The sequence below is a fragment of the Orcinus orca genome, chromosome 11 (genome assembly GCF_937001465.1).
Source record: "Orcinus orca chromosome 11, mOrcOrc1.1, whole genome shotgun sequence".
NCBI lineage: Eukaryota > Metazoa > Chordata > Mammalia > Artiodactyla > Delphinidae > Orcinus > Orcinus orca.
In genome coordinates this window covers 6,575,738-6,603,718 of record NC_064569.1, presented here as the reverse complement: position 1 = coordinate 6,603,718, position 27,981 = coordinate 6,575,738, and the positions used below count along the sequence as shown (strand labels likewise).

The 27,981-nt window shown below is 59.3% G+C and overlaps 3 protein-coding genes and 1 long non-coding RNA gene across 8 annotated transcripts in view; 1 reads left to right on the top strand and 3 right to left on the bottom strand.

The window, feature by feature from the left end:
• Window positions 1-10: 10 nt before the first annotated feature.
• IFFO1 (intermediate filament family orphan 1) lies at window positions 11-12,647 on the top strand. Of its 3 annotated transcripts, XM_004279037.4 has the most exons (10): window positions 12-827; window positions 4,452-4,512; window positions 4,603-4,698; window positions 5,340-5,480; window positions 5,779-5,787; window positions 7,792-7,973; window positions 8,073-8,193; window positions 8,452-8,547; window positions 10,901-11,031; window positions 11,673-12,647. In XM_004279037.4, exons 1-10 carry the CDS (start codon window positions 49-51, stop codon window positions 11,782-11,784), a joined length of 1,728 nt encoding a protein of 575 aa, XP_004279085.1. In that variant the 5' UTR covers window positions 12-48; the 3' UTR covers window positions 11,785-12,647. The 3 variants fall into 3 exon arrangements, with proteins under 3 accessions (XP_033260196.1, XP_004279085.1, XP_033260195.1); XM_033404305.2 differs by lacking the exon at window positions 5,779-5,787 and having other exon boundaries at window positions 11-827; window positions 7,816-7,973; window positions 8,455-8,547; XM_033404304.2 differs by lacking the exon at window positions 5,779-5,787 and having other exon boundaries at window positions 13-827; window positions 7,816-7,973.
• LOC125960472 (uncharacterized) lies at window positions 6,933-7,451 on the bottom strand. The gene is made up of 3 exons (XR_007470148.1): window positions 7,331-7,451; window positions 7,142-7,185; window positions 6,933-7,005 (listed from the first exon to the last, which is right to left on the bottom strand). It is a non-coding gene; the product is annotated as an uncharacterized LOC125960472 (long non-coding RNA).
• An 852-nt stretch (window positions 12,648-13,499) lies between the features above and the next one.
• Window positions 13,500-17,936, bottom strand: GAPDH (glyceraldehyde-3-phosphate dehydrogenase). The gene is made up of 12 exons (XM_004279036.3): window positions 17,766-17,936; window positions 17,473-17,513; window positions 15,566-15,665; window positions 15,379-15,485; window positions 15,170-15,260; window positions 14,933-15,048; window positions 14,772-14,853; window positions 14,398-14,549; window positions 14,236-14,314; window positions 14,070-14,153; window positions 13,889-13,986; window positions 13,500-13,784 (listed from the first exon to the last, which is right to left on the bottom strand). The coding sequence occupies exons 1-12, from the start codon at window positions 17,919-17,921 to the stop codon at window positions 13,715-13,717; spliced, it is 1,176 nt and encodes a 391-aa protein (XP_004279084.2). The 5' UTR covers window positions 17,922-17,936; the 3' UTR covers window positions 13,500-13,714.
• Window positions 17,937-20,440: 2,504 nt separating this feature from the next.
• Window positions 20,441-27,981, bottom strand: part of NCAPD2 (non-SMC condensin I complex subunit D2) — a 28,426-nt gene continuing 20,885 nt past the window's right edge. For 2 of the 3 annotated variants that reach the window (XM_004279035.3, XM_049694499.1), the window contains exons 18-32: window positions 27,212-27,345; window positions 26,396-26,528; window positions 26,218-26,302; window positions 25,975-26,142; window positions 25,509-25,678; window positions 24,688-24,799; window positions 24,490-24,613; window positions 24,252-24,407; window positions 23,732-23,909; window positions 23,549-23,643; window positions 22,999-23,079; window positions 22,667-22,850; window positions 21,253-21,379; window positions 20,993-21,148; window positions 20,441-20,772 (exon numbers count right to left, since the gene is read on the bottom strand). In XM_004279035.3, coding sequence (XP_004279083.1) covers window positions 20,684-20,772; window positions 20,993-21,148; window positions 21,253-21,379; window positions 22,667-22,850; window positions 22,999-23,079; window positions 23,549-23,643; window positions 23,732-23,909; window positions 24,252-24,407; window positions 24,490-24,613; window positions 24,688-24,799; window positions 25,509-25,678; window positions 25,975-26,142; window positions 26,218-26,302; window positions 26,396-26,528; window positions 27,212-27,345 — 1,992 coding nt within the window. In that variant the 3' untranslated portion in view covers window positions 20,441-20,683. The remainder of the gene's footprint in view (window positions 20,773-20,992; window positions 21,149-21,252; window positions 21,380-22,666; window positions 22,851-22,998; window positions 23,080-23,548; window positions 23,644-23,731; window positions 23,910-24,251; window positions 24,408-24,489; window positions 24,614-24,687; window positions 24,800-25,508; window positions 25,679-25,974; window positions 26,143-26,217; window positions 26,303-26,395; window positions 26,529-27,211; window positions 27,346-27,981) is intronic. The other variant, XM_049694500.1, reaches the window with a different exon arrangement.

Sequence of the window (27,981 nt, the reverse complement as noted above, 5' to 3'; positions counted from 1 at the left end):
CAGCCCTGCTCCTGCACGGGTCTCCATCTCCCGGCAGAAGGCGCAGCCATGAATCCGTTATTCGGCCCCAACCTCTTCCTCCTCCAGCAGGAGCAGCAAGGCCTGGCCGGGCCGCTGGGGGACCCCGTGGGAAGCGACCACTTGGCCGGCGGCGGGGACGTGCCCCCGGCGCCGCTCGCCCGGGCCGGCTCGGCTTCCTACTCGCCGCCCGGGCCGGGCCCGGCGCCCCCCGCCGCCATGGCGCTCCGCAACGACCTGGGCTCCAACATCAACGTGCTCAAGACCCTGAACCTCCGCTTCCGCTGCTTCCTGGCCAAGGTGCACGAGTTGGAGCGCCGCAACCGGCTGCTGGAGAAGCAGCTGCAGCAGGCGCTGGAGGAGGGTAAGCAGGGCCGGCGGGGCCTGGCTCGCCGAGACCAGGCCGTGCAGACCGGCTTCGTCAGCCCCGTCAGACCCCTGGGGCTGCCCCTGGGCGCCCGGCCGGCTGCCGTCTGCACCCCGTCGGCGCGGGTGCTGGGCTCGGCCGCGCGCTCGCCGGCAGGCCCCCTCGCGCCCTCCGCGGCCTGCCACCCGGCTCCCTCCACCTCCACCTCCGCCTCCTCTGCCTCCTCCTCGTCGGCCCGCTTCATGCCCGGCACCATCTGGTCCTTCTCTCACGCCCGCCGGCTCGGGCCGGGACTGGAGCCCACTTTGGTGCAAGGGCCTGGCCTGTCGTGGGTGCACCCCGACGGGGTGGGCGTCCAGATCGACACCATCACCCCCGAGATCCGCGCTCTCTACAACGTGCTGGCTAAAGTGAAGCGCGAGCGGGACGAGTACAAGCGGAGGTAGGGATCGGGAAGGTGGGGAAGGGGCTCAGCTCACGCCACACTGGGGCCGGGGCTAGGTGTGCGTACAGAAGCCGAGAGCAGCTGGGGCCCAAGAATCAGGGAGGAGTCAGTATGAGTAAAGTTCCTGCTGTGTAAGGAGGAGCTTGGAAGTCCACAGAAGGAATTGGATACCCGGAGACTAGAATCCCTAGAGAATGCAGAAGTCGAGACTCGTGACCGGAAGGAGGCGTCTAGGAGCCGAATACTGCGGGGAACACTTGTTTTTCATCTAGGCTGCAGTGTTTGGAGGACTGTGTTAACTGGGGGTTTTGTGATGTGTAAAAGGGACATGGGTCGGAGAGGCCACATCCGGGCTACTGCTTAATCCCCCAGTCTCAGCCCTCGGAGCGACTTTGTGATATAGGCTCCACATTACTGATCAAAAGTTAGAGGCAAAGGTTGTAGTTTTAATTTGGGAGTCGAAGGGAAATGAGAAGGGGGTTGGAGAGGGGCTGCACCTTGCAGTAGGTGATCCTGCCTCTGCCCAGCGTTTCCCAAAACGGCGTCCGAGGGAGCAGCACGGCTGCTCTGGTTCCATCCAAACCAGAATGCTGTGGGGACCTTAGGGCATTTCTGGGAGTGGGTCAGAAAAGGAGGGAGGCGGGAAGAAGGAGTAATGGGAATTCCCTAGGGAAAGGGGAAGGGCCTATGTAGTTGGCCCAGGGCTAGCCTTGGAAGCTGGGGGATCTGAAAGTGCAGAGCTGAAGGCGGAGGAAGTGTGAAGAGGGCAGCAAGGACCCGAGTAGGAGAAGGCTGGGAACATGGACACACCACACCTTTGACACAAGGCAGCTGGGGCAGGCCGGGTGGCTCTGAAGATGAGGAGTTGGTTTACTGCAGGGAGCCCTGCGGGGTAGCACAAGGCGCCAGGGGAGGGGATGCGACGCAGGAGTGCTGGCTGCATCCAGGTGGATCCCCTAGACGGCTGATAACCATGCTGTTAGGACAGCAGCCTGAGCACAGCCAGCACTTCGTACACTGTGCCTGGGACGCCATGGTTGAAGACGGAGGAGGTGACAGGTCGGAAAGAGGCTTAGCCTTCAGGTTTAACCTCTTAATGAGCTACTCTGACCCCTTGTGGGCAGGCCTGGGAATTACCCTTGCAGCCCAGTGGAGCAGAGATTTGTGTCTGGTGGGGATTGGCTGAATGCTCAGGCAAATGCCTGCTGGGTCGGGTTGGGGGTTGGGGGCGAACTTCAGGGATCTGTAACCCGCCAGAGTCTAGCAGATCACAGATCAGCAGGCTTGCTGAGGTGGAGTCCTGTCCTCATGCTGGCTGGCTTCCTTCCTTGGTTGTAGTCCATGACTGAAGTGTCTTTGGGAGTCTCAGTTATCCTAAAACCATCATTCAGATGCCACCCAGAACCATCCTGCCCCAGCCACTGCAGGAGTTAATTAACGCCGTCAGCAGTGGAACATGGACAGTTCTGGAATACATCCATAACCACAGGAACAACTGCTGTTGTGGGGGTGTTCTGTTTCTAACCGGAAGAGTATTTGTCCTTGGTCCAGCTGTCCAGGGCAGCAAAGGGTTATTCCTCGGGGGCTGATGAGCTCATAGCTCTGCAGCACTCCGCTGTGCAGAGGGCCTCACAGCCAGACGTGGGTGGTACGTGATACTGGTAGTCAACTCATTCTTCCACCCCAGATCCCCTGCCCTTGGTCTCTTCTCTTTATAGCAAAGCTAGCTCCCGTCTGTAGCCTGGAAGACGTGGGCATAGTATGAGCACTAAACTGGGAAGGAGCTGAGGCCTCCTGGTTCTGGGTTCAGCTCCCCTGCCTTGTGCGACCTTGGGTGGATCTCTTTTTCCTGGTCTCAGTTTTTCCGACATAGGAGTGGCCCCTGCTTCCTCACTTCACTCAGGGAGACCGTTTATTTGGAAGAAAGATGTTTGCTCAATGTAGAATACATGGAAATTGCTCAACGTCTACCCATGTTTAAAGAACCTTGCGAGGGAGACCAGATTTAAATAGAGGTCAAAACGAACCCATTCGTGGGAATGTCTGGCTGGAGTACAAATAGAATTCTAGTGAGCTTCCAGATGGTTTATTTTCAGATTTTTTGTTTGTTTGTTTGAGATTTTATTAATCTTAAGCCATACCTAACTTCCTTAAGTTTCTACCTGGAACAGTTGAGTTCACTGTCCTGCCCTCCCTGATGCATCTTCCCCAGGGTTTTGGTCCCCTTGTCTGTCTCGCTTGCTTCCTCCAGGGATGCATGGACCCCAGGGGCATCAGGGTACTGCATCCCCTGCCCTCACGCTGTAGACGAAGAAACCAAGGCCCAGAAAGATAAATGTCTTCTTTAAGAAAATACATAACCTGACACTGCTGGGGCACCTCGCTGGCCCCAACTGTCTGAATGAGAATGCCAGAGCGAGGGGAGGGGCTGGGTGGGGAGCCAGGAAGACGGGAGGGGAGCTGGGCTGCTTTCTCCCGGCCCAGCCCAGCCGCCAGGAGGGGCGGCCACGGTGAGGTCGAGGAGTTATTATTAGGAACACTGCAGTGCGGAGGAACGGGAGGGCTAGGAGAGATGGGCCTGGAGGAGGAGCCCGGGGAAGAGAGCTGAGAGGCACCTGGGAACAGAGATGGAGGGGAGGGGAGGGGAAAACCAAATCCTGGGCCTGCGGAGTGTGTTCTCCATGCTGCTTCCTAACCACCTTTCTGGCGTTGAGGTTTCTCCCCTGGTGCAGTTGCCCTCCTTTCTCAGCCTGGAGGAAGCCTTTCCAGGATGGGGGAGAAGTGCTGGGCTATGTCAGTGGGGTCTGAGGAGTCCCGCTGTTCCAGCCAACCTTGCGGGGCCCTGAAATCAATCCTAAGCAGGGGTGTTGCCCCCGCCGCTGCCCTCCTGCCTGTGTGAGGAGGAGGGGGACGCGCCGGCCAGCTCCCAGCCTTGGCCAGGAGCGCCTTCTAGCCTCCTCGTGGTCTTAGGCTCTGCATGCGGGGGCCCAGGAGGTCCTGCCACTAGTTCTTACCCACCACGGTTCCCCTCTCCCTCTGGGTGTGGGTGCTCAGTGATCCCAGGCTCCTGCCCGCACCCTGGCCCCTCTCTGCGGCTCACCCGGGGCCTCTGGGTGGGCAGTTTCTGGAGCTTGTGGGGATGGACTTCAAGCATCTCCTCGCAGGCTCCTGACCACCTTTGCTGATGCCGTATGTGTCCTGCAGCTGCTTTTACAGGATTAATGGTACCACAGGAGGCAGGGCAGCGGGCTAGACGAGCTCTGTTCTGGTGCAGGCAGCAGGCGGGAGCCCGGATCTGAGGACTGGAGGTGGGAGACCGGGCCGGGTGGTGTGGGCAGAAGGAGGGGGACGAGGCCAGCCGGACAGCTGGTCGGGCTGGGCCCTGCGAGGGACCAGAGCAGCCGCAGTTGCTCTTAAATGGTGCGAGGCCGGAGGTTCCGGGAAGGCAGCTGGTGAGCTGGGAGCTGGCGGGGAGCCTGGAGCCACACGTTTCTGCCCGGCTCCTCCCGTCTGGGGAAGCAGACCCGGGGCCGGGGCCTGAGCCTGAGCCAGACGGGCGGGGGGCGGAGAGCGGAGGCGGGAGGACCCCGCACCCAGGCGCTGGCCCTTCGCTGTCTGCAGGTGGGAAGAGGAGTACGTGGTGAGGCTGCAGCTGCAGGAACGCGTGAACGAGCTCCAGGAGGTGAGGGCCGCCCTGCCCCGCCTCGTCCCACCTTCCCCTGCCCGCCGCCCGCAGGCAGTGCGGCTCACGCCGGGTTTCTCCTGACCGTAGGAGGCCCAGGAGGCTGACGCCTGCCAGGAGGAGCTGGCCCTGAAGGTGGAGCAGCTGAAGGCCGAGCTGGTGGTCTTCAAGGGGCTCATGAGCAACGTGAGTGCCGCCACGTCACCCCTCGTCCCTACCCGCCGGGGCGAGGCTGCCTGAGGCCAGGGAGCCGGCCTTTTTAGTTGCACCCAATTCACTGACCCTCCCCCCAGCGTATGTCCTTCCATTTCTTTTCCCCTTGCCCACCCCCTAACTCCGGAGAAGAGACAGCAGAAGTCCCCGTGGCCTCCATTGTTCCTCAGGGTGGTTTGCTCGCAGTGTGGCCCTGGGTGAAGTCCTGACCCTCTGCCTTCATATCTGGGTCTGTGGAGTGGGATAGTAAAGCACGCGCCTTGCAGTCTGGTTCGAAGGTTGTGATGCACTGAGTTAGGACAGCGGTGCTCGTTCAGCGTCAGCTGATGTCACCATTGCGATACTCTCTCCACTGTCATAGCCCCTGGTGGTCAGTCAGTCAGCGTCTCTTGGAGCCTGAGTTCCAGGAGGGAGCCCCCTGCATGTCCCAGCCACTGGGCCGTGCCCTTCGGGGGCCCCATCTGGCTGGGGAGCCAGCTGTCCTGGGCAGAGTGCTGGAGGGGCACCCAGGAAAAGGGGTGCCTTCTGCTGGGAGGGGCCGTGTGTCTGGGAGGATGAGGGGACGTTGCCGGGCCCTGAGGACCCCCTCACCGCCCTCCGTGCTCCCCGCACAGAACCTGTCCGACCTGGACACGAAGATCCAGGAGAAGGCCATGAAGGTGGACATGGACATCTGCCGCCGCATCGACATCACCGCCAAGCTCTGTGACTTGGCCCAGCAGCGCAACTGCGAGGACATGATCAAGATGTTCCAGGTGAGGGCGAGGGGCGCCTGGGTCCGGCCCCCGCCCCGTCCCACCGCCTGGTGTCCGCGCCCGAGCTCTGTAGGGGGGCGCGGGGCCGCGAGAGCCCGGTCCTCCGCGGGAGCTGGGCCCGGCCCCTTCTCGGAGAGCTTTGCACGGCAGCCGGGCCCTGGCGGGACGAGGCTGGGGGTGAGGGACAACCTCTGGAGAGGAGTTTGGAGCGGTCTCTAACGCCGTCTCTCCCCTCCCCTCTCTCTCCCGTCTGCCTCCTCGCCTCTCTGCCTTTCATCTTCTCTTGCTTCCTCCACAGAAGAAGCTGGTTAGTTCTGCTCTCACGCAAGCTTCCTGCGTCCCCGGCCCATTTCTCAGCTCCCCAGGCCTCCTGACCCGCAGGGCTCTCAGCGCAGACCCCTCCCCTCTATCCGGCTGCTCTGCTCCCTTCTTTCTCTCCCCACCCCTCCTTCCCTCTCCCCGCTTCTCCCTCCCTCTACCCCCTTCTATCCCTCTCCCCATTCTCTCTTCCTCTCCCCCCTTCTCTCTCCCTCTCCCCCTTGTATGCCTCTCCCCCTTCTCGCTCCCTCTTCCCCCTTCTCTCTCCCTCTCCCCCTTCTATGCCTCTCCCCCTTCTCTCTCCCTCTCCCCGCTTCTATGCCTCTCCCCCTTCTCTCTCCCTCTCCCCCTTCTATGCCTCTCCCCCTTCTCTCTCCCTCTCCCCCCTTCTCTCTCCCTCTCCCCCCTTCTCCCCCTCTCCCCCCTTCTCTCCCCCTCTCCCCCCTTCTATCCCTCTCCCCGCCTTCTCTCTCCTTCTCCCCTTCTAGCCCTCTCCCCTTCTCTCTCCCTCTCCCCCTTCTCTCTCCCTCTCCCCCTTCTATCCCTCTCCCCCTTCTATCCCTCTCCCCACTTCTCTCTCCCTCTCCCCCCTTCTCTCTCCCTCTCCTCCCTTCTCTCTCCCTCTCCCCTTCTCTCTTCCTCTCCCCCTTCTCTCTCCCTCTCCCCCCTCTATCCCTCTCCCCCTTCTCTATCCCTCTCCCCCTTCTATCCCTCTCCTCCCTTCTCTATCCCTCTCCCCGCCTTCTCTCTCCCTCTCCCCCTTCTATCCCTCTCCCCCCTTCTCTCTCCCTCTCCGCCCTTCTCTCTCCCTCTCCGCCCTTCTCTCGCCCTCTCCCCCCTTCTGTCCCTCTCCTCCCCTTCTCTCTCCCTCTCCCCCCTTCTCTCTCCCCTTCTCTCTCCCTCTCCCCCTTCTCTCTCCCTCTCTCCCTCTCCCCCCTTCTATCCCTCTTCCCCTTCTATCCCTCTCCCCCCTTCTCTCTCCGTCTCCCCTTCTATCCCTCTCCCCTTCTCTCTCTCCCTCCACTTCTCTCCCCCCTGTTCTCCCCCCAACCTGTTCTCCCCCCACCTGTTCTTTCGCCCCCCACCTGTTCTCTCTCCCCCCACCTGTTCTCTCCCCCCCACCTGTTCTCTCTCTCCCCCACCACCTGCTCTCTCTCCCCCCCACCTGTTCTCTCCCCCCCACCTGTTCTCTCTCTCCCCCCACCACCTGCTCTCTCTCCCCCCACCTGTTCTCTCCCCCCCACCTGTTCTCTCCCCCCACCTGTTCTCTCTCTCCCCCCACCTGTTCTCTCCCCCCCACCTGTTCTCTCCCCCCCACCTGTTCTGTCTCTCCCCCCCACCACCTGTTCTGTCTCTCCCCCCCACCTGTTCTCTCTCTCCCCCCCACCTGTTCTCTCTCTCCCCTCACCACCTGTTCTGTCTCTCCCCCCCATTCTCTCTCCCCCCCACCTGTTCTCTCTCTCCCCTCACCACCTGTTCTGTCTCTCCCCCCCATTCTCTCTCCCCCCCACCTGTTCTCTCCCCCCCACCACCTGTTCTCTCCCTCTCTCTCATTCTTCTGCCTCCAGTTCTCTCTCTCCCTTTGCCCTCTGGCTTCCAGATCTGGATGTGTGACTCAGGTTCTGCTTTGTCAACTCCGTGTCTCCCTCCTCCTTGCAGCCTGAAAGTTTCCTCTCAGTTCAGTCATTTCACTAGAAGACTTTTTTTAGAAAAGAAATCCTCTGGGCCATTATGCACATCTTACTGTGGTCGAGGCCAGCCATTTCCCCCTTATCTTACTGCTCTGTTTTCTCTGTTTCTTGTCTGTCTTCCTCCTAGTCTGCAGCCCCGTCCCCATCTGTGTCTGTCTGCCTGTCTCGGTGACGCTGGTGTTTCTGTTCCGTCTTGTAACTGTGTCTTCTCTCTGTCTGCCCCCCCTTCCCGCTGGTCCATGCTTCCCTCCCCTGCCGGCGCCCACGCCCTTCTCCTCATGCACCCGGCCTCGTCTCTGTAGTCTCTGCACTTGTCTCCCATTAAGGTCCCGTCCATGGGGGGGCGGAAGCGGGAGCGCAAGGCTGCCGTCGAGGAGGACACCTCCCTGTCGGAGAGTGACGGGCCCTGCCACCCCGACGGGGACGAGGAGGAGAGCACGGCCCTCAGCATCAACGAGGAGATGCAGCGCATGCTGAACCAGCTGTGAGTCCCGCAGGCCCCTCGCCGCCCCGCCCCCGAGGCCGGAGCCCCGCGCAGCCCCTCCCTGCCGCCCGCCCTGACGCCGGGGCTCCCTGTCTCTAGGAGGGAGTATGATTTTGAGGACGACTGTGACAGCCTGACTTGGGAGGAGACCGAGGAGACCCTGCTGCTCTGGGAGGACTTCTCGGGCTATGCCTTGGCTGCTGCGGAGGCCCCGGGAGAGGTAACCGCCCTCCCGGCCGCAGGGTCCCGGCTCCTCCTCTCCGGGCGCCAGGCCGTCTCCTCCCCGCCCACCGTCCACGCCGTGCTCTGTCTTCCCTTTGTGGCCACCCTCCGTCACCTGCTTCTCCCTGGTCCTTTGTCCTCGTCCCCTCTCTCTCCGGCTTCCTTTAACCTGACTCACTCTCTCCCTCGCCTTGCCCTGTGGTGCCCCGTCCCACCCCTCCCATCTGGCCTCCCCCTGCTTCCCTTTCCTCTCCAGCAGCCGGAAGACAGTTTGGAGAAGGTGATTAAAGATACTGAGTCCCTGTTCAAAACCCGGGAGAAAGAATATCAGGAAACCATTGACCAGATAGAGGTAAGGCCGTGCGCTGAAGCCGAGGGGCCCAGGCTCCCGGTGGGTCGCAGGTGCAATGGCCTCACCCCTGCGGGACCCCAGACACCAGGGCCTCCCCATTTCTTCCTGACGGGGGCGGAGTGATCTCCCCACTGTAGCACCTCCGGTGGGTCCTTAAGACCTCAGGCTGGGGAGGGAGGCCGACAGATGTGGGTTCAAACCTCAGCTCTGTCACTTACTTCCACTCTAACTTTTAACAGGCCTCTTCTCTCTGAGCCTGCTTCTTTATTTATAAAGTGGGGTTCTTACTAATACCTCCCTCAGGGTTGTTTGAAGGTCAAGTGAAATAAGGCCCAGGCAGAGCGTGGGGCAGCGTCTGTCTCGTCGTCAGCGCAGCATATGGTCGTTGCTTTATCATCATTGCTGTTATTATTGTTAGTGCTATGGCGAAGTCCACTCGGATGGACTTGAACTTTGCTGCTGTCGCGGCTCAACCTTTGAGCCAATGGGGAACTCTCCGTTCTTATTCCCTAGCCTTGAGGAACCTTCTAGAGATGCGAGTGGAACTGGTGCTTCAACTTAAACTCTAGGCCTCTAGGGGCGGCGGGAAGGATTTGTGGCACCCGGGAGGAGGGCCTATGGGACGAGGCTTGCGTGCGCGTGCGATTCTCGTGAGCCCTCCTGCCCGAGCGAGCGTGAGAGGGTCCTTGCCATGCACTCTGACTTGGGGATGAGGCTGGGGGCCTCTCTCTGAGCCCACTGCCCTCACAGCGGCAGTGGAAGTTGAGGAATTATTTTCCTACATCCTCGTTCCCCCAGTGCACATTAGTCGGCCCTGCTCCTTTCAGCAAAATCTGCTTTCATTTTTTTTCCCCGGGCAGACAGGTGCTCACTTTTAAAGGCACTGCTGGGGACTTCCCTGGCAGTCACATGGTTAAGACTCCACACTTCCACTGCAGGGGGCGCGGGTTCGCCCCCAGTTCGATCCCCCCCAAGTCCCACATGCCATGTGGCCAAAAAAAAAAGAAAAGAAAGACACAGCCAGCTGTGCGCCACTAGCTGAGGAGCTGGGAGGGGGAACTGCACTCCGCTCTCCCGTTTACACCATCCCACTGTCCTCCTCCTCCCTACGCCTAGAATGGCATGATGGGAGGTGTCAGTGGGGCGAACACGGTGGTGGTGGCTGCAGTGTTGCTCCTGGATATCCAAATGGGACACCTGAGGTCCCTTCAACTCAGTGACCTTTGATCTCTCAGGGGCCCTGGGATGGAGGCAAGGACCATTTCCACCACTGGATGGTGAGACCAAGGCCCAGGTGGAGGGTGGGCGGGAATTCTTTCCCCCACCCCTTCCCCTCCATCTGCTCCCAGCCTCACCCCTCCGCCCTGCCCCGCTGCCAGCGTGCACGGGGTTTGCAGTATGGCTTTTGGGGTCGTCTCCTTCCTGCAGCCCTGCTCTGAATGTGTAGAGACTGGTGGCCGTCCTAGCCTCGTATTCTGCTGGAATATGTTTGGTTCGTTCCCTTGTTCCCTGCCCCGCTGAGCGATGGGCTCCAGAGCCCACCCCTCCTCTTTAATACCGGGGGGCTCTCCTGAGGTGTAGGGATTGGGGTGTAGGTGGCAGCCAGTCTGGACAAGAGCTGGCGGCACTGTATTTCCCTCCTGGACTGAACAGTCAGTGCGTCCTGCCCCTGCACATGCTCTTGCTGCTGGGCCCCGGCTGGGATCCCAGCTCTGGAACCAAGGCTGTAGTTTGAGCCGTGCTCACTAGGGCTTCTGATCCACCTGGGCTGCCGTTTCTGTGTCTGGCTCTGTGACTATTTTCTTTTCTCTCCGAGTTTCGCATCCTCTCTGCCCAGTTCAGACCGTTCACAGGTGGCTTCCCGCCCTTTCTCTTTGCTCTCAAGCAGTCAAGCACGTCACCTCCGAGCAGTTTCTCTGCCTCCCCTTGTGCCCAGAACAGAGAGAGGCAGCACACTGTGGCCAGATCTTTCACCGCCTCTGCGCCTGGCTCTCAGCTCTACCTCTGAGCCTGTGGCGCAGAGGCGGGGCCCCGGGAAGGGGCAGGGTCATCCCCACGTGCCGCCCGCGCACTCAGGAACATCCGTTCCTCACGGCTCTCGTTGGGAGTCTGTTCCGAGAGTGCAGGCCCAGAGCAGATCCCTTAGTGAAAGCCTCTGTGGGAGAGACTCCCGGGGAAACTAGAAGGAATGATGGGGTATCGGGCACCTTCTGCCTTGAGCTGGTTTAGTTTAAAATCTGAGTCCTTCACCTCCACTACGGCTGCCTGTGCCCCCGCCCGGGGTGCTTGGTAGTTAGCCTCCCAGGGGCGGGGGACAGGCCCTGCTGACCCGGCGGCCCTGCCCCCGCCACAGCTGGAGCTGGCCACGGCCAAGAATGACATGAACCGGCACCTGCACGAGTACATGGAGATGTGCAGCATGAAGCGGGGCCTGGACGTGCAGATGGAGACCTGCCGCCGGCTCATCACCCAGTCCGGGGACCGGTAAGGGCCCCCCGGGCACGGGCGGGGAGGGGACAGTACCCGGCGCCCCTCACTGGGGAGCCCTGAGACCCTCCGGCAGTGACTCAGGCCCGTCTTGCCGTGGGGCTGCCCGTTGGAGGTCGCCTGGTCTGCTCGCCCCAGCCCGGCAGCTCCCTCCCCCTCGGCAGTTGTCCATCCGTGGTGGGACTGCGAAACCTCCCGACGCCGCTGACTGGCGGTTCCCCTGGTTAGAAAGGCAGCTAAAGACTGACAGGGAGCACAAGGGGCAGACTTTTATCTAAAGTGAGTGCCACAATTTGTGCCTTTGACCCTGCGTAAGTTTTTAAAAATCGCAAAACTACTTCATAGACGTGAAGCTGGGGCCACAGAGCCGGAGCCGGCGGCGTCTCATACTGTGACCTCAGATACTTCTGAACTCAGCCTCTCCGAGTCCCCAAGTTAAAGTGGGGACCGTTTCTTACCCCTTCCCCCCTCCCTTGCCCTGCATCCGCCCTTGCCCTGTGGTCCTCCTGCCCTGCCTGAGATGCTGCCTGCCAGGGGATCAGGCCAGGGGTGGCGGGCGTGCTGGCCTTGTCAGGACTCCTCCCGCCCCGAGGTTACAGCTGACCCGCCCCGAGGTTACAGCTGACTCTCTTCTCTAGAAAGTCTCCTGCTTTCACTGCGGCCCCGCTTAGCGACCTGCCGCCCCCGCCGCCACCAAGCGAGGCTGAGGACTCGGATCGCGATGTCTCATCCGACGGCGCCGTGAGATAGGGGCCTCCTCGGCCCGCTGGGACTCACCGAGGCAGGGGGCTGGGTGGTTCCCAGAAGGGAACGCGTTTGTCCTGCAGCACCGAGCCTGGCCCTGGCCACGGGGCGCTCCTCCCCAGCCTCCCCCCTTGGTCCTTGGCCTCTCTAGGGGTCTGGGGTGTCTGGAGCGAGGCTTGGCCTGCCCTTCCCGGGCGACCCCCTGCACAGCCGGCTCCCCTGCCTTCCTGCGTGGGTGAATGCTACTTCCCATCTTTAACACGCTGCCCGAGCGCTCGTGGCCCCTCACCTCCCCACTGAGTAAGGAACATGATGGATTGTCCTTCCTGCCATCCCTGTGGCCTCGAGCCAGCTGGCCGTCTTGATTCTGTACTGGTGCTAACTGGCGTGGGCACTGGTATGAGGGGGATTAGGCTGGACGTTCTGTGGCTCGTGCACCAGAGAGGGCTTCCCTCCGTGTCACAAGCGGAGGGAGCGGGCCTGGGCAGGGCGCTCTGTCCTCCCTCTTGTCCGAGTGCTCACGGCCGTGCCGGCCGACAGCAGTGACGTGGCTGTGAGCCTTCCCCGGTGGAGGTGCCGCGCGTCGCAGGGGCCCTAGTGCGTCCGGTGCCGGCGGCTTCTGGGTCTGACCGGGTGCGGCGTCAGTGTCGTGGAGGGAGACAGAAGCCGCTGCTTGTTTCCCAGTCACCGCCCGGCGACAGAAAGGTGAAGCTGTGTGTGGGGGGGCGTGTGTGTGCACACGAGCATGTACGGGCGCATGTGCCCTCAGGGTCCCAGTTTCTTCAAGCATCAGCTGCAGGTGTGTCTCCTCCGTGTCTGTCACACACTGAGACCAACCGGCTGAGTGAGATGTCCTGGACGAGACCGAGGGTCCCTCGCCGTCGCCGCCTGAGGCGGGCTGGGCTGAGCCGATGTTTGTGTGGAATCTAATGACAATGAAACTGGCGACTGTTTATTGAACACGTCTGTGTCACTGTTTCCAGCACTTTCTGGTCTGGTGGTGGTTATACAGTCCTCTGCACAGAGTGCACTAGTTATCACTTTAAAAACATGCAGGTGCAAGGCAGGTGCGGAGATTGTAAGTAACCTGCCCAAAGTAAGGGTGCCTCGAGTGGCACGGCCACGGCCTCAGCCCTGGTTCCCGGCACCAGCTCTGCTTCTACCGCCAAAGCCGCGTGCATCCACAGGTGACAGATGACATGGGAGCAAAGCCATCCCCACCCTTCCCATGGACCAGCCTACTGTAACCCCTCCGGTGACACTAGGGCACCCACCCAGCTGCACTGCTGGTGATCACCGGGGCACTGAGACTTGCAGCCACTGGGCAGAGCTGGGGTCTGCACCCGGCAGGCAGGCTGGCCGTGCTCCATGCTGCTGCAGAGGTCAGCCAACTGGTCAGAGGCCAGGCACACTGCCCTGACTTCCTGTGCCAGTGTCACCCTCGGGGAGCTGCAGACAGAACAGCATCTGGATACATGGAGCCAGGCCATTCCTGGGCTCAGCCACAGCCATCTGGAGCACAGCTAGTCCCCGTGGCACCCAAAGGCCTCAGAGAGGAATCAAGGTGACCTGAGGACACGTGGCTCTTCAGGGGAGCAGTGTCCGCCCTGGGGCGGGGCTCCTGCCTGGTTGGGTGGTCTCAGCAAGATGTAGTTCTCCTTGGCCCCAGCCCAGCTCCCGTACCCTTTATCCTAGACCCTGGAGCAAGACAAAACAGTAGCCTGGGTGCAGTGTACTTTATTGATGGTACATGACAAGGTAGGGCTCCCTAAGCCCCTCCTCCTCCCCTTCCTCAGGGGGTCTGGGATGGAAACCGCATGGAGGTCGGGAGATTCTCAAGTGTGTTGGAGGACGGAGTTGGGGCAAGGACTCCCCAGCAGTGGAGGACCTCTCTCTTCCTCTTGTGTTCATGCTGGGGCTGGTGGTCCAGGGACTCTTACTCCTTGGAGGCCATGTGGACCATGAGGTCCACCACCCTGTTGCTGTAGCCAAATTCATTGTCGTACCTGGAAGAGGGAGTTAAGGGTTGTTTTCCCGAGTCGGCCACCAGGGGGCAGCAGACTCAGTCCCACTCTGGCGCACCAACTCCCACACCACCCCAGCCACACACCAGGAAATGAGCTTGACAAAGTGGTCGTTGAGGGCGATGCCAGCCCCAGCATCGAAGGTAGAAGAGTGGGTGTCACTGTTGAAGTCACAGGAGACAACCTAGGGAGGGAGAGGGCCAAGAATAGAACCCAGTCTTGCTCACTGGGGCCACGTGGACACCAAGTTCCCTGACCCGTCAGTACCTGGTCCTCAGTGTAGCCCAGGATGCCCTTGAGGGGCCCTTCGGACGCTTGCTTCACCACCTTCTTGATGTCCTCATATTTGGCCTGAGGACGTAAACACAGGCGGTCATTCAAGCTCCAGTCTTGCAAGCCCCAGCCCACCAAGGCTGCTCCAGCCGGAACTTACAGGTTTCTCCAGGCGGCAGGTCAGATCCACGACGGACACGTTGGGGGTGGGGACGCGGAAAGCCATGCCAGTGAGCTTCCTGTAGACACAAGGAAGCAGAGTCGGCACCAGGCGTCCCGGATCCCCGGGTCCCCAGGGCAGAAAAGCAGCAGCGAGTCTCACCCGTTCAGCTCAGGGATGACCTTGCCCACAGCCTTGGCAGCACCAGTGGAAGCAGGGATGATGTTCTGGGCAGCGCCTCGGCCATCACGCCACAGCTTCCCAGAGGGGCCATCCACGGTCTTCTGGGTGGCAGTGATGGCATGGACCGTCGTCTGGAGACAGGAGGGGGCGTGAAGGCCCTGCCTAGTGCTCACCATGCCACCCCTTCCCCCTCCCTCCTACTGGGGGAAGAAGTGACCTGAGCAGATCCCTTGGAACCCCGGATGCCCCTCAGCCCCTCAGCCCCACAGCCCAGGGCTATGCTCTGGGAGGGAGAAGGGTCCCACCCTGGGTGTGGACTGAATGTGCCCTGGCAAGCCCCGCATCACTCATACCATGAGTCCCTCCACGATGCCGAAGTGGTCATGGATGACCTTGGCCAGGGGGGCCAAGCAGTTGGTGGTGCAGGAGGCATTGCTGGAAAGAGGGAGGCAGGTCAGGGGCACGCCCCTCGCGTAACACGCAGCGCAATCTGCCCACTTCTCCGCATGCTCACCTGACGATCTTGAGGTGGTTGTCATACTTCTCATGGTTCACGCCCATGACGAACATGGGGGCATCGGCAGAAGGGGCAGAGATGATGACCCTCTTGGCTCCACCCTTCAAGTGAGCCTGCGGCAGAGGAGCACTTACAAACCCAGGCTCCCCCTTCCCGGCCTAGGTCCGCCCCACCCAATCTTCCTGGCACACCAAAGCCCGGGGTCCCCTCCTCTCCCGCCTCCCTGTGGCTCACCCCGGCCTTCTCCATGGTGGTGAAGACGCCGGTGGACTCCACCACGTACTCAGCGCCAGCATCACCCCATTTGATGTTGGCGGGATCTCGCCTACAAGGGAAGACAGGACAAAGCTCAGGGCCATGGGCTGCCACGGACCCAAGGAGGTCACCCCATTCCAGCACCTCCTCCAAGGCAAACTTCTTCCTGTTCCGTCTCCCACACTTACTCCTGGAAGATGGTGATGGCCTTTCCATTGACGACAAGCTTCCCGTTCTCAGCCTTGACTGTGCCATGGAACTTGCCGTGGGTGGAATCATACTGGAACATGTAGACCTGGGCGGACGAGGGAAGGCATCAGGGGGCCGCGCCTCAGCCGGGCTCTGCTCCCCGCCACCGGCACGGGTGACACTCACCATGTAGTGAAGGTCAATGAAGGGGTCATTGATGGCGACAATGTCCACTTTGCCAGAGTTAAAAGCAGCCCTGGTGACCAGGCGCCCAATACGGCCAAATCTGAGGGGGACAACAGGTGAGAAGGCATGAGAAGGGAGGAGAGAGTCCTCCTGGGTATGCAAGCAGCCCCAGGCCCACTCACCCTCTTTCAGAGGGAAGAGGATGCCACTTTGCTACCACCAGAAAAGTCCCAGGAGAGCTCACTTCACCTTCCTAAGCAACTCTGCCAGGCCAGCCTGGCTTCCCAGCACGGCCACAAAGTGAAGGCTCACATCCTGCCCAAGAGGTGATTAGGCTCAAAGACTTGCCCACCCATCTGAAATCTGTTGAGGAGCGACAGGGTAGGGTGGTGCGCTGCTGCTGCCACCTACAGTCTGGGCACGTGACAGGCACATGGCACTCATCTGACTGTAAATGCTTGTTCCTGCCTGGCCCAGCTTCGGGCTACACCCTCTAGAGAGCAAAGACCTGTACACTCAGCATCACCAAGCTCAAAGTGCAAGAGCAAAGGTCAGAAGTGAACTGGCCAGGGGAAACCCACCCCTTCCCCAAGTCCCTCCTACAAAAGGGAAAGAGGGAAAAGGAATGGTTTCTCAACCCCTAATCCCAGCACTCTGATTTGCTTAGTACTTGTCCTTCCTAGCTCTTTCCCAAAAACCAGGAGTGGGAGCAACAGACGTTTGGGTGTGGGGAGGGCAGGGGGAGGAGGTGGAAAAGAGCAGAAGCCCAGGACCCCAGCTGCAGAAAGGTCAGGCAGCTATATTTAACCCCAGCTTAGGGTGGAGTGGGGATCTGGTTTCTGGAAGACGGGATGGGGAGAAGGGCAGGATGCCTGAGGCTCACAGACACCTAATCCCTCCTGGTGACCTTTACAGCCTGGCCCTTAGGGTTGGGTCACCTCTACGCATGGATGGAAGAAATAAGCTTCGAGGAGAGCCGCTGTGAAGACAGGGGCTGCAGCTCCGGGAGCCATTTTGTGGTGGAAAATTTCTAAGTACCCATGACTCAGCTCCCCCAGCATGGCACCAAGCCACGGCTACCACACCTCTACGGAAAAAGGAAAGGAAAAAAACCCCAACACAACACAAGACCACCCCCATAAACCCACGTTTTTGATTCATCAGATAACCATCTAGGAAAAGCGTCCTATCATCCCTGGGGGGAAATGTGGCTAGCGGTTTAAGGGATGGTCAGAGTTGAGGTCTAGTTGAACAAGAACGGGAAAGCCTGGCCTCACCTGGCTTAAGGGATAAAGGCGACTCCACCCCACGAGACAGGGGTAGGAGGGTCAGTTATAGGCAAGGAAAGAGGAAGGCTGAAGGGCTAAGGAAGGTTTCCTAACGGGCGGTTCATTCATTTCCTTCCTAGTTGCAACATGGCGGCTGGTTACCGCAGATGACCAACAGCCCCCCCCCCCGCCCCCAGCTGGTTCTGCGCGCAGCTGTGCCTCCTGCATCCCGGGGCTGCGCCCGGCCGGGGGCACGGGCTGCAGGTGGGGGACCGGCTCCTCCCCAGCACGTGACCGCGAAGGGCGCGAAATGAAAGAAAGGGCCCGAGCTGGAAGATTAGAGGATGGGTCCACATCAAGAATCGGAGACTCCTGGGTATCTGCCGCAGGCGGAGTGGAAGGCTCCGCAGAGGCGGAGTTAACAGGAGGCGCAACAGCCGGGGATGGGGGACACGAGGCCTTGCGAGGGCCTCCTCCAGGTCTGAGCACCGACCTTGAGCTCTCCTTGGGGGGCGGTACGACCACCCCCATCCAGGTCCCCCACGCGCTGGCAGAGACCCGGTAGGGCAAGACCCACAGACGCAATTCGGTGGGGAGCGCAGGACTTACTGCCCCACCCCGCGCCACCCCGCAACTCACCCGTTCACTCCGACCTTCACCATCTTGTCTCCGGGACGCAGCTGCAGACAGAGGGAGGTGAGCATTAGAACTCGCGGCGAAGCGGTTGGAGTCCGGCGCTGCCCTCCCCGCCCCTCCCCCAGGCCTCCATCCCGGACCTGCGCTTCCGCACGTCCTTCCTCCCGCCCCTGCAATGCGGGGGCCCCGCGACCCGGACCCCGGCCTCCTCAGCCGCACCCCCGGCCCGCGCACACCCCTTGTCCCTTTCGGGGCCATCCCCGAGCCCTTTGTGGATCCTCTCCGCCAGGCTTTACCTGGCACTGCACACAACACACGGCTGCCTGTCGAACGAGTAGGAGCAGAGAGCGCAGGGGAAGGCTGCAGCCGGAATTTATAGGGCAGGGGGAGGGGCGGGGGCGTGGTGACGCAGGCCCGCCTAGCCCAGTCCCAGCCCCCGGGTGCGGAGGCATGAGCTACGTGCGCCCGTAAAGTCGCGAGTAGTCGGCCCCCCGCTTCTTTTGGACCAGCCTGGTTCTTCAAATGTGCAGGCACCGCGCGTGTGGGCTGAGGGAGAGGGGGAGGGGACCGAGACTGGCCCAAAGGAGGAGGGGACCGGTGATGGTGCTTGGCGGGGATTGGGGGCGGGGGGTTACTGCGGGATTCTGTGGACTCGGGGCCGTGGGCCCTGGTGAGAACTGAGGGATGCTGCACGGATGTAACGGGAGAACTTGGGGAGCCGGTTAGATAGGGAATTGGACCCGGAGCCAGGGACGGCACGCGGCTGCAGGGTCCCCCTTCCTCCTCCTCCCCGCCCCCGCTCCCCTACTTTCAAAGGCTGAGAGGCGGGAAGGCTGAGGAACTTTTCGAGGCTCTTCGGTAGTGACACTGGAACAGCAGAGGAAAAGGCTCGGGAGGGGCCTCCCGCAGGACCCTGCCCAGTCCTCCTTCCCCCTCCCCCTCCCCCCCTCCAACGGCCCGGATTCTGGGCCGGGGGCCGGGGCTGGGCCCTGGGCTGTGGGGTCCTGGAGAGGAAGGAGGCTCCGGAGGAGGCATGAGGGGGAGGGGTCTGCACTGAAGGTCACGATGTCCTGCGGCGCAGGCAGCCTGGAGACCTGAGAATCGAGGCAGACAAACCAGGCCCTGTGCGCACCAGCTGCTCTGCCCTAGGCCCGGGCTGGGGCCCCGGGGCGGGATAGCATCGCTGCTGGGGGCTGGCCCGGTAGAGGGCCGGAGGCCTCCCACAAATTCTCTCCTGGGAAGCCTGAGGGCTGTGCCGCCCCGGCTGGAAGACAATGCCTCTTTCACCCTGTCCAGCCCGTCCAGCCCAGGGCCGAGAGCAGGACTCTAGGGCGGAAGTCCCTCCCCATCCTGGGACGTGCAGGCCAGCCCTGCAGCCAGGGCCTCCCCTTCACTGGGTGCGTCCAGGGGATGTTGGGGGCAGGGTGAGGAGTCCAGAAGAGGAAAAATATTGGGAGGTCTTGGGCATATGGTGGGAACAGGCCCCCAGCCCCTTCGCACACGTGATGTGGAGGAAGGGATCCATTCCTCTCCAAGACCCGTCAGTCAGAAGCTGGCACTGTGCTGGGTTTGTAAGCTGAGGATGGAGGAAGGGCTGGTTCTGAGGACTTGAAGGGTTGAGGATTTAGAGGGGGGTGGGGTGGGATGGACATTGCCCATCAGCAGGTGCTGGGGGACAGAATTGGGGCCTCTTTGCTGGCCCAGCGTAACCTGAGACCAGCCCCCTTTTCCAGCTGAAAAGCCTGTGGCTAAGTTTAGCCCCGCACGGTGACAACCTTTGCTTAAAAGGCAGAGAGCACTGCCCTGCACCCCGACTCCAGCCCGTCCCTTGCCTTTCTGGGACTGCCCTCCCTCTTGGGGCCCCAGACCCAAGGCTGGCTGTGGCTGGCAGCCATCTGCATGGCCCATGGCCAGACTTCTGCAGGAGTAGGAAGAGCAGGGCCACGGGGCAGCTAATGGTGGGGGAGGCGGGAAGAGCCGCACTGAGGGGTCTGCTGGGTAAGTGGAGGGGAGACGCCACCTCCTCAGGCTCCACCAGGACGGCAGCGCCTTCCCTGACAAGGGCCTTAGGAGCCCCTCCACCCTCCTGTGCTACCCAAAGCACGTCCCCCTTTGCCGCGTGCTTGTCATTTCTCATTACTGTCCTTTGCTGAAAAGGGAGCTCAGTGCTCCGAGAGCACGACTGACTGATGCAGTGTGCTGTTGTCATGACAGCAAAGACACCACTGTAGCCATGACAGCAGCCTCACTGCCTCCAGTTCAGGTGATTCAGCAGAGAGGAACTGCGGAGTAGGAGGGGGTGGACGGGGCCTGCATCTGAGGGGCTGACTTGCTGCAGACCCTGTAACGTGGTGAGGAATCCCTGGGAGACAGTCCCCAGAGACACTGTCTAGAGCTGACGGGGAATCATGACCTGATCTCCCATCAGCCTGGCCAGGTCAGTCACCTGTCTTTAGAGATGGGGTCAGGGGCACGAGTCGGGGTGAGGGCAGGACAGAAGCCAACCCTTGCTGGAGAGGAGGGTTTCTCAACTTCAGCTTCACTGACATTTTGGGCCGGAGCATTTTCTGTGGTGGGATCTGTCCTGTGCATTGTAGGATATTTAGCAACATCCCTGGCCTCAGCCCCCTAGCTGCTGGTAGCACCCCTCCCTGCTGGGTTGTGACCACAAAAATAGTCTCTAGATGTTGCCAACTGTCCCCTGCAGGGCAAAATTGCCCCCAGATTGAGAAGTGCGGATCTGGAGTCTAGACGCTGCCTAATTCTGCACAGCGGAGCAATCCTGCCACGCGTGCAGGGTGGGGAGGTCGAGAGGGAAAGATGAGGCACTGAGGGGGCGTGAAACTCAGCAGGTGCTGGACGGGCCCCAGACTCCTGGGCTCATCATCTTCTGGATCAATAACCCTCTATCTGCTGCCTGCCTCTGGGCTAACGAGAAAGGTGAAACAAAGATGAGCTTAGGAAAAACCTCTAAAAGTATATAAAAACGTTTATTCATTGGAAAACTAGGAAACTGGCAAATGTATATTCCAAGGAAAGCAGCTCAACTCAGTTCAGTTAGGCTAGTTTAAGAGCAAAGCCGTCTGTTACAAAGACCATTTATGCATTAAAAAAACAAGGAGACAGGCAAACAAGTATTTTACAAGGGGAACGGAATTCAAGGTCACTCCACAAGACACCAGCACAGCAGGGTTGGGAACAGGCAAGGCTGCCCCTAGGACCTGTGCCTGTGAGCAGATGCTCGGCGGCGGATGGGGGTGGTTTTCTTGGGTGTCTCATCTTCTGTCATCTCTGCTAACGGTTCTATTCAAAGAATTGGGGGAATAAGAAAAAGCTGAGTCACAAAGATGGTGAAACATAGGTCTCAGAGAACAAATGGGACAGTCCCAGGCCACACTGCACAGGGAGGAAGAGGACCTTGGGGGCAGGGGGCCTATGCAGCAGGACCCCATCAAAGCCAGCCTCCCCCCCGCCCCCCCGAGCTATGCTTCTTCTGGGCTCAGTGTGGAAGGAAGCACCGTACCTTCCTCGCTGGACTCATCACTTGAGAAGACGATTCTGAGTTTCTTTCTTGAAACTTGCCACTGGGTGTCTGGATGCCATCGGGTAGTACGGCGGGGCTCAGGTGTGACAAAGTCACTGTGTGACGCTGCAGAAGCCAGACGCCGGTGTCTAGAGACTAGAAAAGGCAGAGGCATGAGTCCAAAAAGGAAAGACAAAAGGAACCTCTATCTGAGAGGAGGGCCCCGCCTGGTCTGTCCCGCGAGGGGCTGCCTCACGTACCAGCAGGCTGTTTCCTGGCTGATGGGGCTCTCTGGCTACCCGCTTGGCCAATCTCAAGTTCCTCTATTGCATCCAAACCTCTGGTGTGACAGGCCCGAAGCTTCTGCTCGAATTCATCTATTACAGCCTGGAGGCAAAAAGAGGTGAAAAGCAGGCCTGGAAATATAGTTATTTCTATGATTAAAAAGAAACAAGTTGGGGCTTCCCTGGTGGTGCAGTGGTTAAGAATCTGCCTGGGGTCTTCCCTGGTGGCGCAGTGGTTGAGAGTCCGCCTGCCGATGCAGGGGACACGGCTTCATGCCCTGGTCCGGGAAGATCCCACATGCCGTGGAATGGCTGGGCCCGTGAGCCATGGCCGCTGAGCCTGTGCGTCCGCAACGGGAGAGGCCACAACAGTGAGAGGCCCGCGTACCGCAAAAAAAAAAAAAAAAAAAAAAAAAAAAAGAATCTGCCTGCCAATGCAGGGGACAGGGTTCAAGCCCTGGTCCGGGAAGATCCCACATGCCGCGGAACAACTAAGTCCATGTGCCACAACTACTGAGTCTGCACTCTAGAGCCTGTGAGCCACAACTACTGAGCCCGTGTGCCACAACTACTGAAGCCCGCACACCTAGAGCCCAGGCTCCGCAACAAGAGAAGCCACCGCAATGAGAAGCCCACGCACTGCAACGAAGAGCAGCCCCCGCTCGCCGCAACTAGAGAAAGCCCACGCACAGCAACGAAGACCCAACGCAGCCAAAAAAAAAAAAAAAAAAAAAAAAACAAGTCCGTGAAAAGACATGGAGGAACCTTAAACGCATATCACTGGATGAAAGAACACAACTGAGAAAAGCATATACCATGTGGGTGCGATGGTATGACACCCTGCGAAAGGCGAAGCTGTGGCAACAGTAAAAAGACCAGTGGCTGCCAGGGCTTCGGGGAGGTGGGGTGAACAGGGGAGCAGAGGATGCTCAGAGCAGGGAATCTACTCTGAATGTCGCACAGCAGTGGGCACAGGCCACAATACATTCTAAACCCTCAGCGCGCACATCACCGAAAGTGAACCCTCCTGGAAACCACGCTCTCTGGGCGATGGTGATGTGTCCAGGCAGGTTCATGGATGTCCTGCTCTAGCCTCTGGCGGGGATGCGGGTAACCGGGGAGGCTGTGAGGCTGTGCCTGCCTGGGGGCAGGGGGCACATGGGGGAACTCTATATTTTACTCAATTTTGCTTTGAACCTGAAACTGCCCTCAGTAAAGTCTACTAAAGAAAAGAAAAAAGAGAAACAAAGAATCAGGAATTGGAGACAGAAAGATCTGGTCTCAGGTCACTCTGGTTACTTGGTTGCAATCAGCTGGGGCTAAGTCAGAAATCCAGAGCCTCAGAACAGCGGAAGGAACTGCGGCTGGAATGCGGGCGGGCACCGCTCACCTTGCCCTCGGGCTTGGCTCCACGCCGCAACTTGCCCACAGCGGACAAAAAGGCGCTGAAGATGGACTCGTCTGACAGTTTATCTCCAAAGCAGTCAAAGTTTTCCAGCATCTTGCGGAGACCCCGCTCTGTGAGGGGCAGCTGTGACACGCAGTAGGCCAGGTCCCGGTACTGGCGCTCGGTCCTGCGGGCGGGATGGCTCTGTGAGGAGCAGTGGGACCCAGGAGGGAAAGGCCTCCTTCCTCATCAGCCTCCCACAGCCCCGGGGAGGCCCCTGGGTGGGAGGGCTCTTTCCCTCTCGCCACAAAGAGCCCTCAAGGCAGGCAGCGTACTGGGCCGTGCGGAACCGCTGACACAGCTTCTCCACCAGGCTCTCGGTCTGCTTGTCCTTGGTGATGTAGCAAAGGAGCTGCCTGCAGGAGGGGAGATGCGGATGTGCCGTCTCTGGGGGCAGCTCCGAACCCACCCACTGCCAACACCAACCCCATACCCTCCCCAGCACCAGCCTTCTGTCATCCTCCTGACTCCGTAGCAGGCTCTTCTCTGCCGCAGCCCATGCCCGGGCCTGTACCTCCTGCCCTCTCTCACGCCTCAGGGAAGGGCCCACCCCACCCTCCTGAGGAATTTCACTGTGACGCAATTTATAACAAAAGCAGCTGCTGTCCAGTGTCAGGACTTTTGCCTTATTGAATCTTTTCAAGAACTAATAAAGGGGAAGTATTTCTGGCCTCATTTTACACAGGAGGAACAGGCACAGAGAGGTGGTTATTGCTGAAGTCCACAGGCTAAAGAGTAGCAGAGCCAGAAATCACATACAGGTTTGTCTGATTCCTAAGGCTGCTCTACAATGGAAAACGTGCCCCAAGGCCCAGGGAACTGTACTTCATGATGGTGTGGAAAGGCTCCTCCTCCACTCCTCCCTCACGGGCTGACAGGCGGCTGATGATATCTGGAAGGAGGTTATAGATCGCATTGCCCTGTGAGAGAGAGAGAGTCATATCAAAGAGACGAGGTGACCTGCATGTTCCCCCGGCAGCAAGCTCTAAGCTGCCCCCCACCTCTCACCTTGTGGGAGAGCTCGTTGAAGAAGTTCTTGGCCAGGGCAGCGATCTGAGGGGCAGGGTCGATGAGCAGCACGGCCATCTCGCTCACCTGCCCCTTCACCTTCACCATGTCCTTCAGGATCAGGTGGGTCATCACCAGCCCGGCTGTTTTCCGCACTTGCTGAGCGGGGTCCCGGAGACTAAGAATGAAATCCGAGTCATTAGGACCAAGACCATGGGCTAAAGCTGACGCTGGCAGACAGGCCCTCAGTAGGACTCTATGGCCTCTTCCTAGTGCCATTCTAGAAGCAGTTAGGGGATGTTTAGAGTTGAAAGCTGGGTTTGGGGAAAGAGGCCAAGGCTGTAACCAAGGCTTTAGAGAAGAAACATCAATCCCTTTGGGGCCACACTCAGCCAGGGCCTGCACAGATGTTCAAGGGAACATTAAAGACCAGGGCACAGTTTTGGGGATTCTCACACTGACTTCACCACAGCCTCCAGGGCTGGCAGGGACGGCGAAGGTGCTGTGAGGTGTCCCTCACCGAGCATACAGATGAGGTGTCCAGGGGTCCACCAGGTTGGGGAAGCGGATGGCCAGATCCCCAGTAGCAATCATGAGGTTAGATCGAACGATGGGGAGCGAAGACTTTTCTAGCATGGTGAACAGAAGACGAAGCTGGGAGTCACAGAAAGTGGCACTAGGGGCAAAGAGAGGATCATCAGGGAAACCATACCATCCCCCATCCTCCTGGAGAAGGTGATGCCCACCCCAAGGCCTACCTGATCATGCAGAACTTGCCGAGGGCAAGTGAAGCAGCTGCAGAGAGCTCTGGGTTGCTATAGAGACCAGGGTTGTTGCAGACTTTAAGCAGAAGTGGAACAAAGGCAGCCAGTGTCTGTTTGCCTGGTGAAGGAACAACTCTAGGTTTGGGACAGCCTACCTAGCCAGGGAGAGGGCCACTCAGCAATTCTTCTCACCATCTAGCAGCTCCAGCTCACAGATGCCGCGGATGAGTTCTGCCTCGGTGTCATCAGCTGTAGCCCCAACCAGCCCCATCTCCTCCTCCATGGTGGCCTCAGAGCTTGGATTCTGATGGGAGAGCAGCCAGGTCATGGGTGAGCAGACCGTTTTGATTCCAGCCTACCCTTCATTTCGCACAAATGGATCTGGGGAAAGGCAAATTCTGCAAAACCAGTCACAGGCGTGTCACGTGTATCCAAAGAAGGACTCTTGAATTAAACCGGAAGAGAACTAGGTCCGTTTGTGTTCAAGTTGCCGAAGCACCCCACACCTCTTCTGAATTCCTCCTCAGAAGCACATAACTTCCTAGACACAGTAAACAGACGGAGCCTGCCAGACAATGGTTCAAGGTCACAGAGAAGGGCAGACTTTATCTCACTGCTGCAGGGCTCTGTCAATCATTTGTCTGCCAGACATCACTGCCTCTAGTGGAGAGAACACAAGGTCCCATCAGGTGCTACGCCCAGTCACCAAGGCTGCCGGAAAGGCCCTGGGAGTGTGCTAACTAACAAACACTGCCTAGGGCACAGCCTGTGTCTTATGCCAAGGTCCTTATCTCGATGCTCTGTATTTACCTAAAACTTTCCTTCCTGGGTGATCCATCTTTGTTCTCACTAATCATTTCCAGAGTAGTTGCAGCAAGGAGGCAGTCTCCATCAGCTCATTTAACAGGAGAGAAGCGGAGATCCCCAGAAGGAAATGTGAAGGACCCGAGGGCCGGAAGCAAATCTGGGAAACGCCTGGGACCCGAACCCAAATGCGCAGGCGTGCCACTCACCTTCTCCTTTGGCTCTTTCGTCTTATGCTCCTGTTCTTCCCGAAGAACTCGGCGCCGACAGAGCTCTCCACTCACTGCCTGCTCCAGATGCACCAGCTGCTGCAGAGCCACATCCCCGGCCAGGGACAGCAGGTTCATCAACAGGAAAGTGGGGAGCACAGGCGTGTCCTCTGCAGGAGGGGGAGCGGGAAAGCACGGAGAAAAAGACAATCAAGTCTCACAGGCCCCCGCCATACTGATGGCCCCCTTGCTCACGCGCTCTACACCCCAGTGAAGAGGCAAGAGCTGGGGGTGGAGGGTGTGGTAGCAGTGACAGGCCCGGCCTGAGTGACAGAAAGGGACAGCGGGGGTTGAGGGGATCGGGAGTGGTTGTAGGAAGTGGTAGTATCAGTGGCTCCCGGCCGGCAGGGACGGCAGCAGAAGCTGGCTGCTGCCCGCGGGCCCACCGACCCTCTTGCCTACTTACTCGTGGCCTCCTGGGGGGTGCTTTTCTCTCCCAGCTTCTCCAGGGCCTGCTTTGCACAGCCCTGCAGCATCCGGGCACAGATCACCTCGGGGCCCTCTGCCAGCTGGTAAATGAGGGTCACTGCCGCCTCCTTGAATGGGATCCAGAGTGGGTCTGGGCAGACAACGCCTGCGCAGCAGAAGGGAGAAGTTGCCACTGCAGACAAAGGCCCAATTCTGCCCGAGGCCCTTCATGGTAGCTCACCTTTCGTGACCGTCTCCTGCAGTCGCTCAAACAAGCAGTGTTCCTGAGGCAGCCGGAAGGGAGGGTGACGTTTGCCCAGAGAAGGCTGTCGAAAGCACGGAAGACAACGCGGGTGTGTGTTGACGGTGGACAGGAGAATGCCCACTCTCCTTAGTTTGGACGTACCCACCCCACGTACCTTCCTCCTGTCAGAGATGTTGGCAATGGCACGGCACACCTGTTGGGCCAACCTGTAGTCCTGTGGAAGCTTCTCATCCAGCCCTATGCTCACCAGTGTGTCTAAGTTGCTTCCTACAATTTCTGGTTTTCCTCTAGGAGAAGGAAGCCATAGAGTTAAAGCCACTCACGGACCCCTCTGCGTGGGGGACAACACCAAGGGGGTAGGAACCAGCACCCAACTCAGGGCTTCGAGAGCCTTGGAGCGCTACAGAGAGGCTCTGGCATAGGGCTGGCCCCTTGGCATCCCTCTTGCTCTGTTGACCCCACTGTTTCTGCTGCCTCGGGGTAGACTGGTACGGTCACTGTTTTATTCTCCATTTAGGTGGCTGATGCGTGCACAGAGCTCAGCTGGGCCTGACTGCTATTACTGAAGCAGTCTTTTTTTTTTTTTTTTTAAAAGAAGATGTTGGGGGTAGGAGTTTATTAATTAATTTATTTATTTTTGCTGTGTTGGGTCTTCGTTTCTGTGCGAGGGCTTTCTCTAGTTGTGGCAAGCGGGGGTCACTCTTCATCGCAGTGCGTGGGCCTCTCACTATCGTGGCCTCTCTTGTTGCAGAGCACAGGCTCCGGACGCACAGGCTCAGCAGCCATGGCTCACGGGCCCAGCCGCTCCGCGGCATGTGGGATCCTCCCAGACCAGGGCTCAAACCCATGTCCCCTGCATTAGCAGGCAGATTCTCAACCACTGCACCACCAGGGAAGCCCCACTGAAGCAGTCTTAAGAGAACCTTCCCTTCCTCTCTCGTCCTACCGCCTGTCTGGATCTGAGCCTCACCGTGCCATCATCCCGAGAAGCATGACAGAAGAACAGCGCTCCAGAGCAGAGCAGGGCACCTTCTTCGTTGCCCGCTCCCACAGCACTTGGGTCACTGCTGGTTTCAATTCATCCTTCTGCACAAACTCACAGAGCTGAAGAGAAAAGAAAAAGGGCTCAGGCCAAAAAATAACAATTCCCCTGATGCTTGGTCCACCTCCTCTGAAGAGAATATCGAGAACCTAAGTAAGTAAAGGCAATGTTGAGGAGTGGGAGAGGAAGGAGGAGGCTCGAAATGTAAAGTGGGGTCTGGAGAGGTACTTCCCTCTCTGTTACTTTTCTGCTTTCATGCCTTCACATCCACGTTCATGACGGTGACACACTGAAACTGGCCTCGAGTTCCTGTGGATCTACAGTCTGGACTACATTCTGGGGATTTCTAGTAGGTTTTCTTGCTGTAGCCACTAGCTCAGCATGTCTGAAATGGACGCCATCGTCCTTTCTTGCCTTTTCATTTTGCCAACGGCACCAACACCAACAGTCACATATGCTTCAAACTTCACAGTCACCTAATATTTTATGTATCAGTCACTTAGTCCGACCTATTCTTCCTCTTAAAATTTATCTTCCATTAAAGTGCAATTCTCCAGATTTTCCTCCCACCCCCAAAGTCTAGACCCCTGTCACTGCACATCTACAGCAGCCTCCAGGGACATCCCTGTCCCTAGCCTCTGCTCCAACCAACCTGTATGCTGTGACCTCCCCAGACGTCTGTTTCACCATGCCACAGC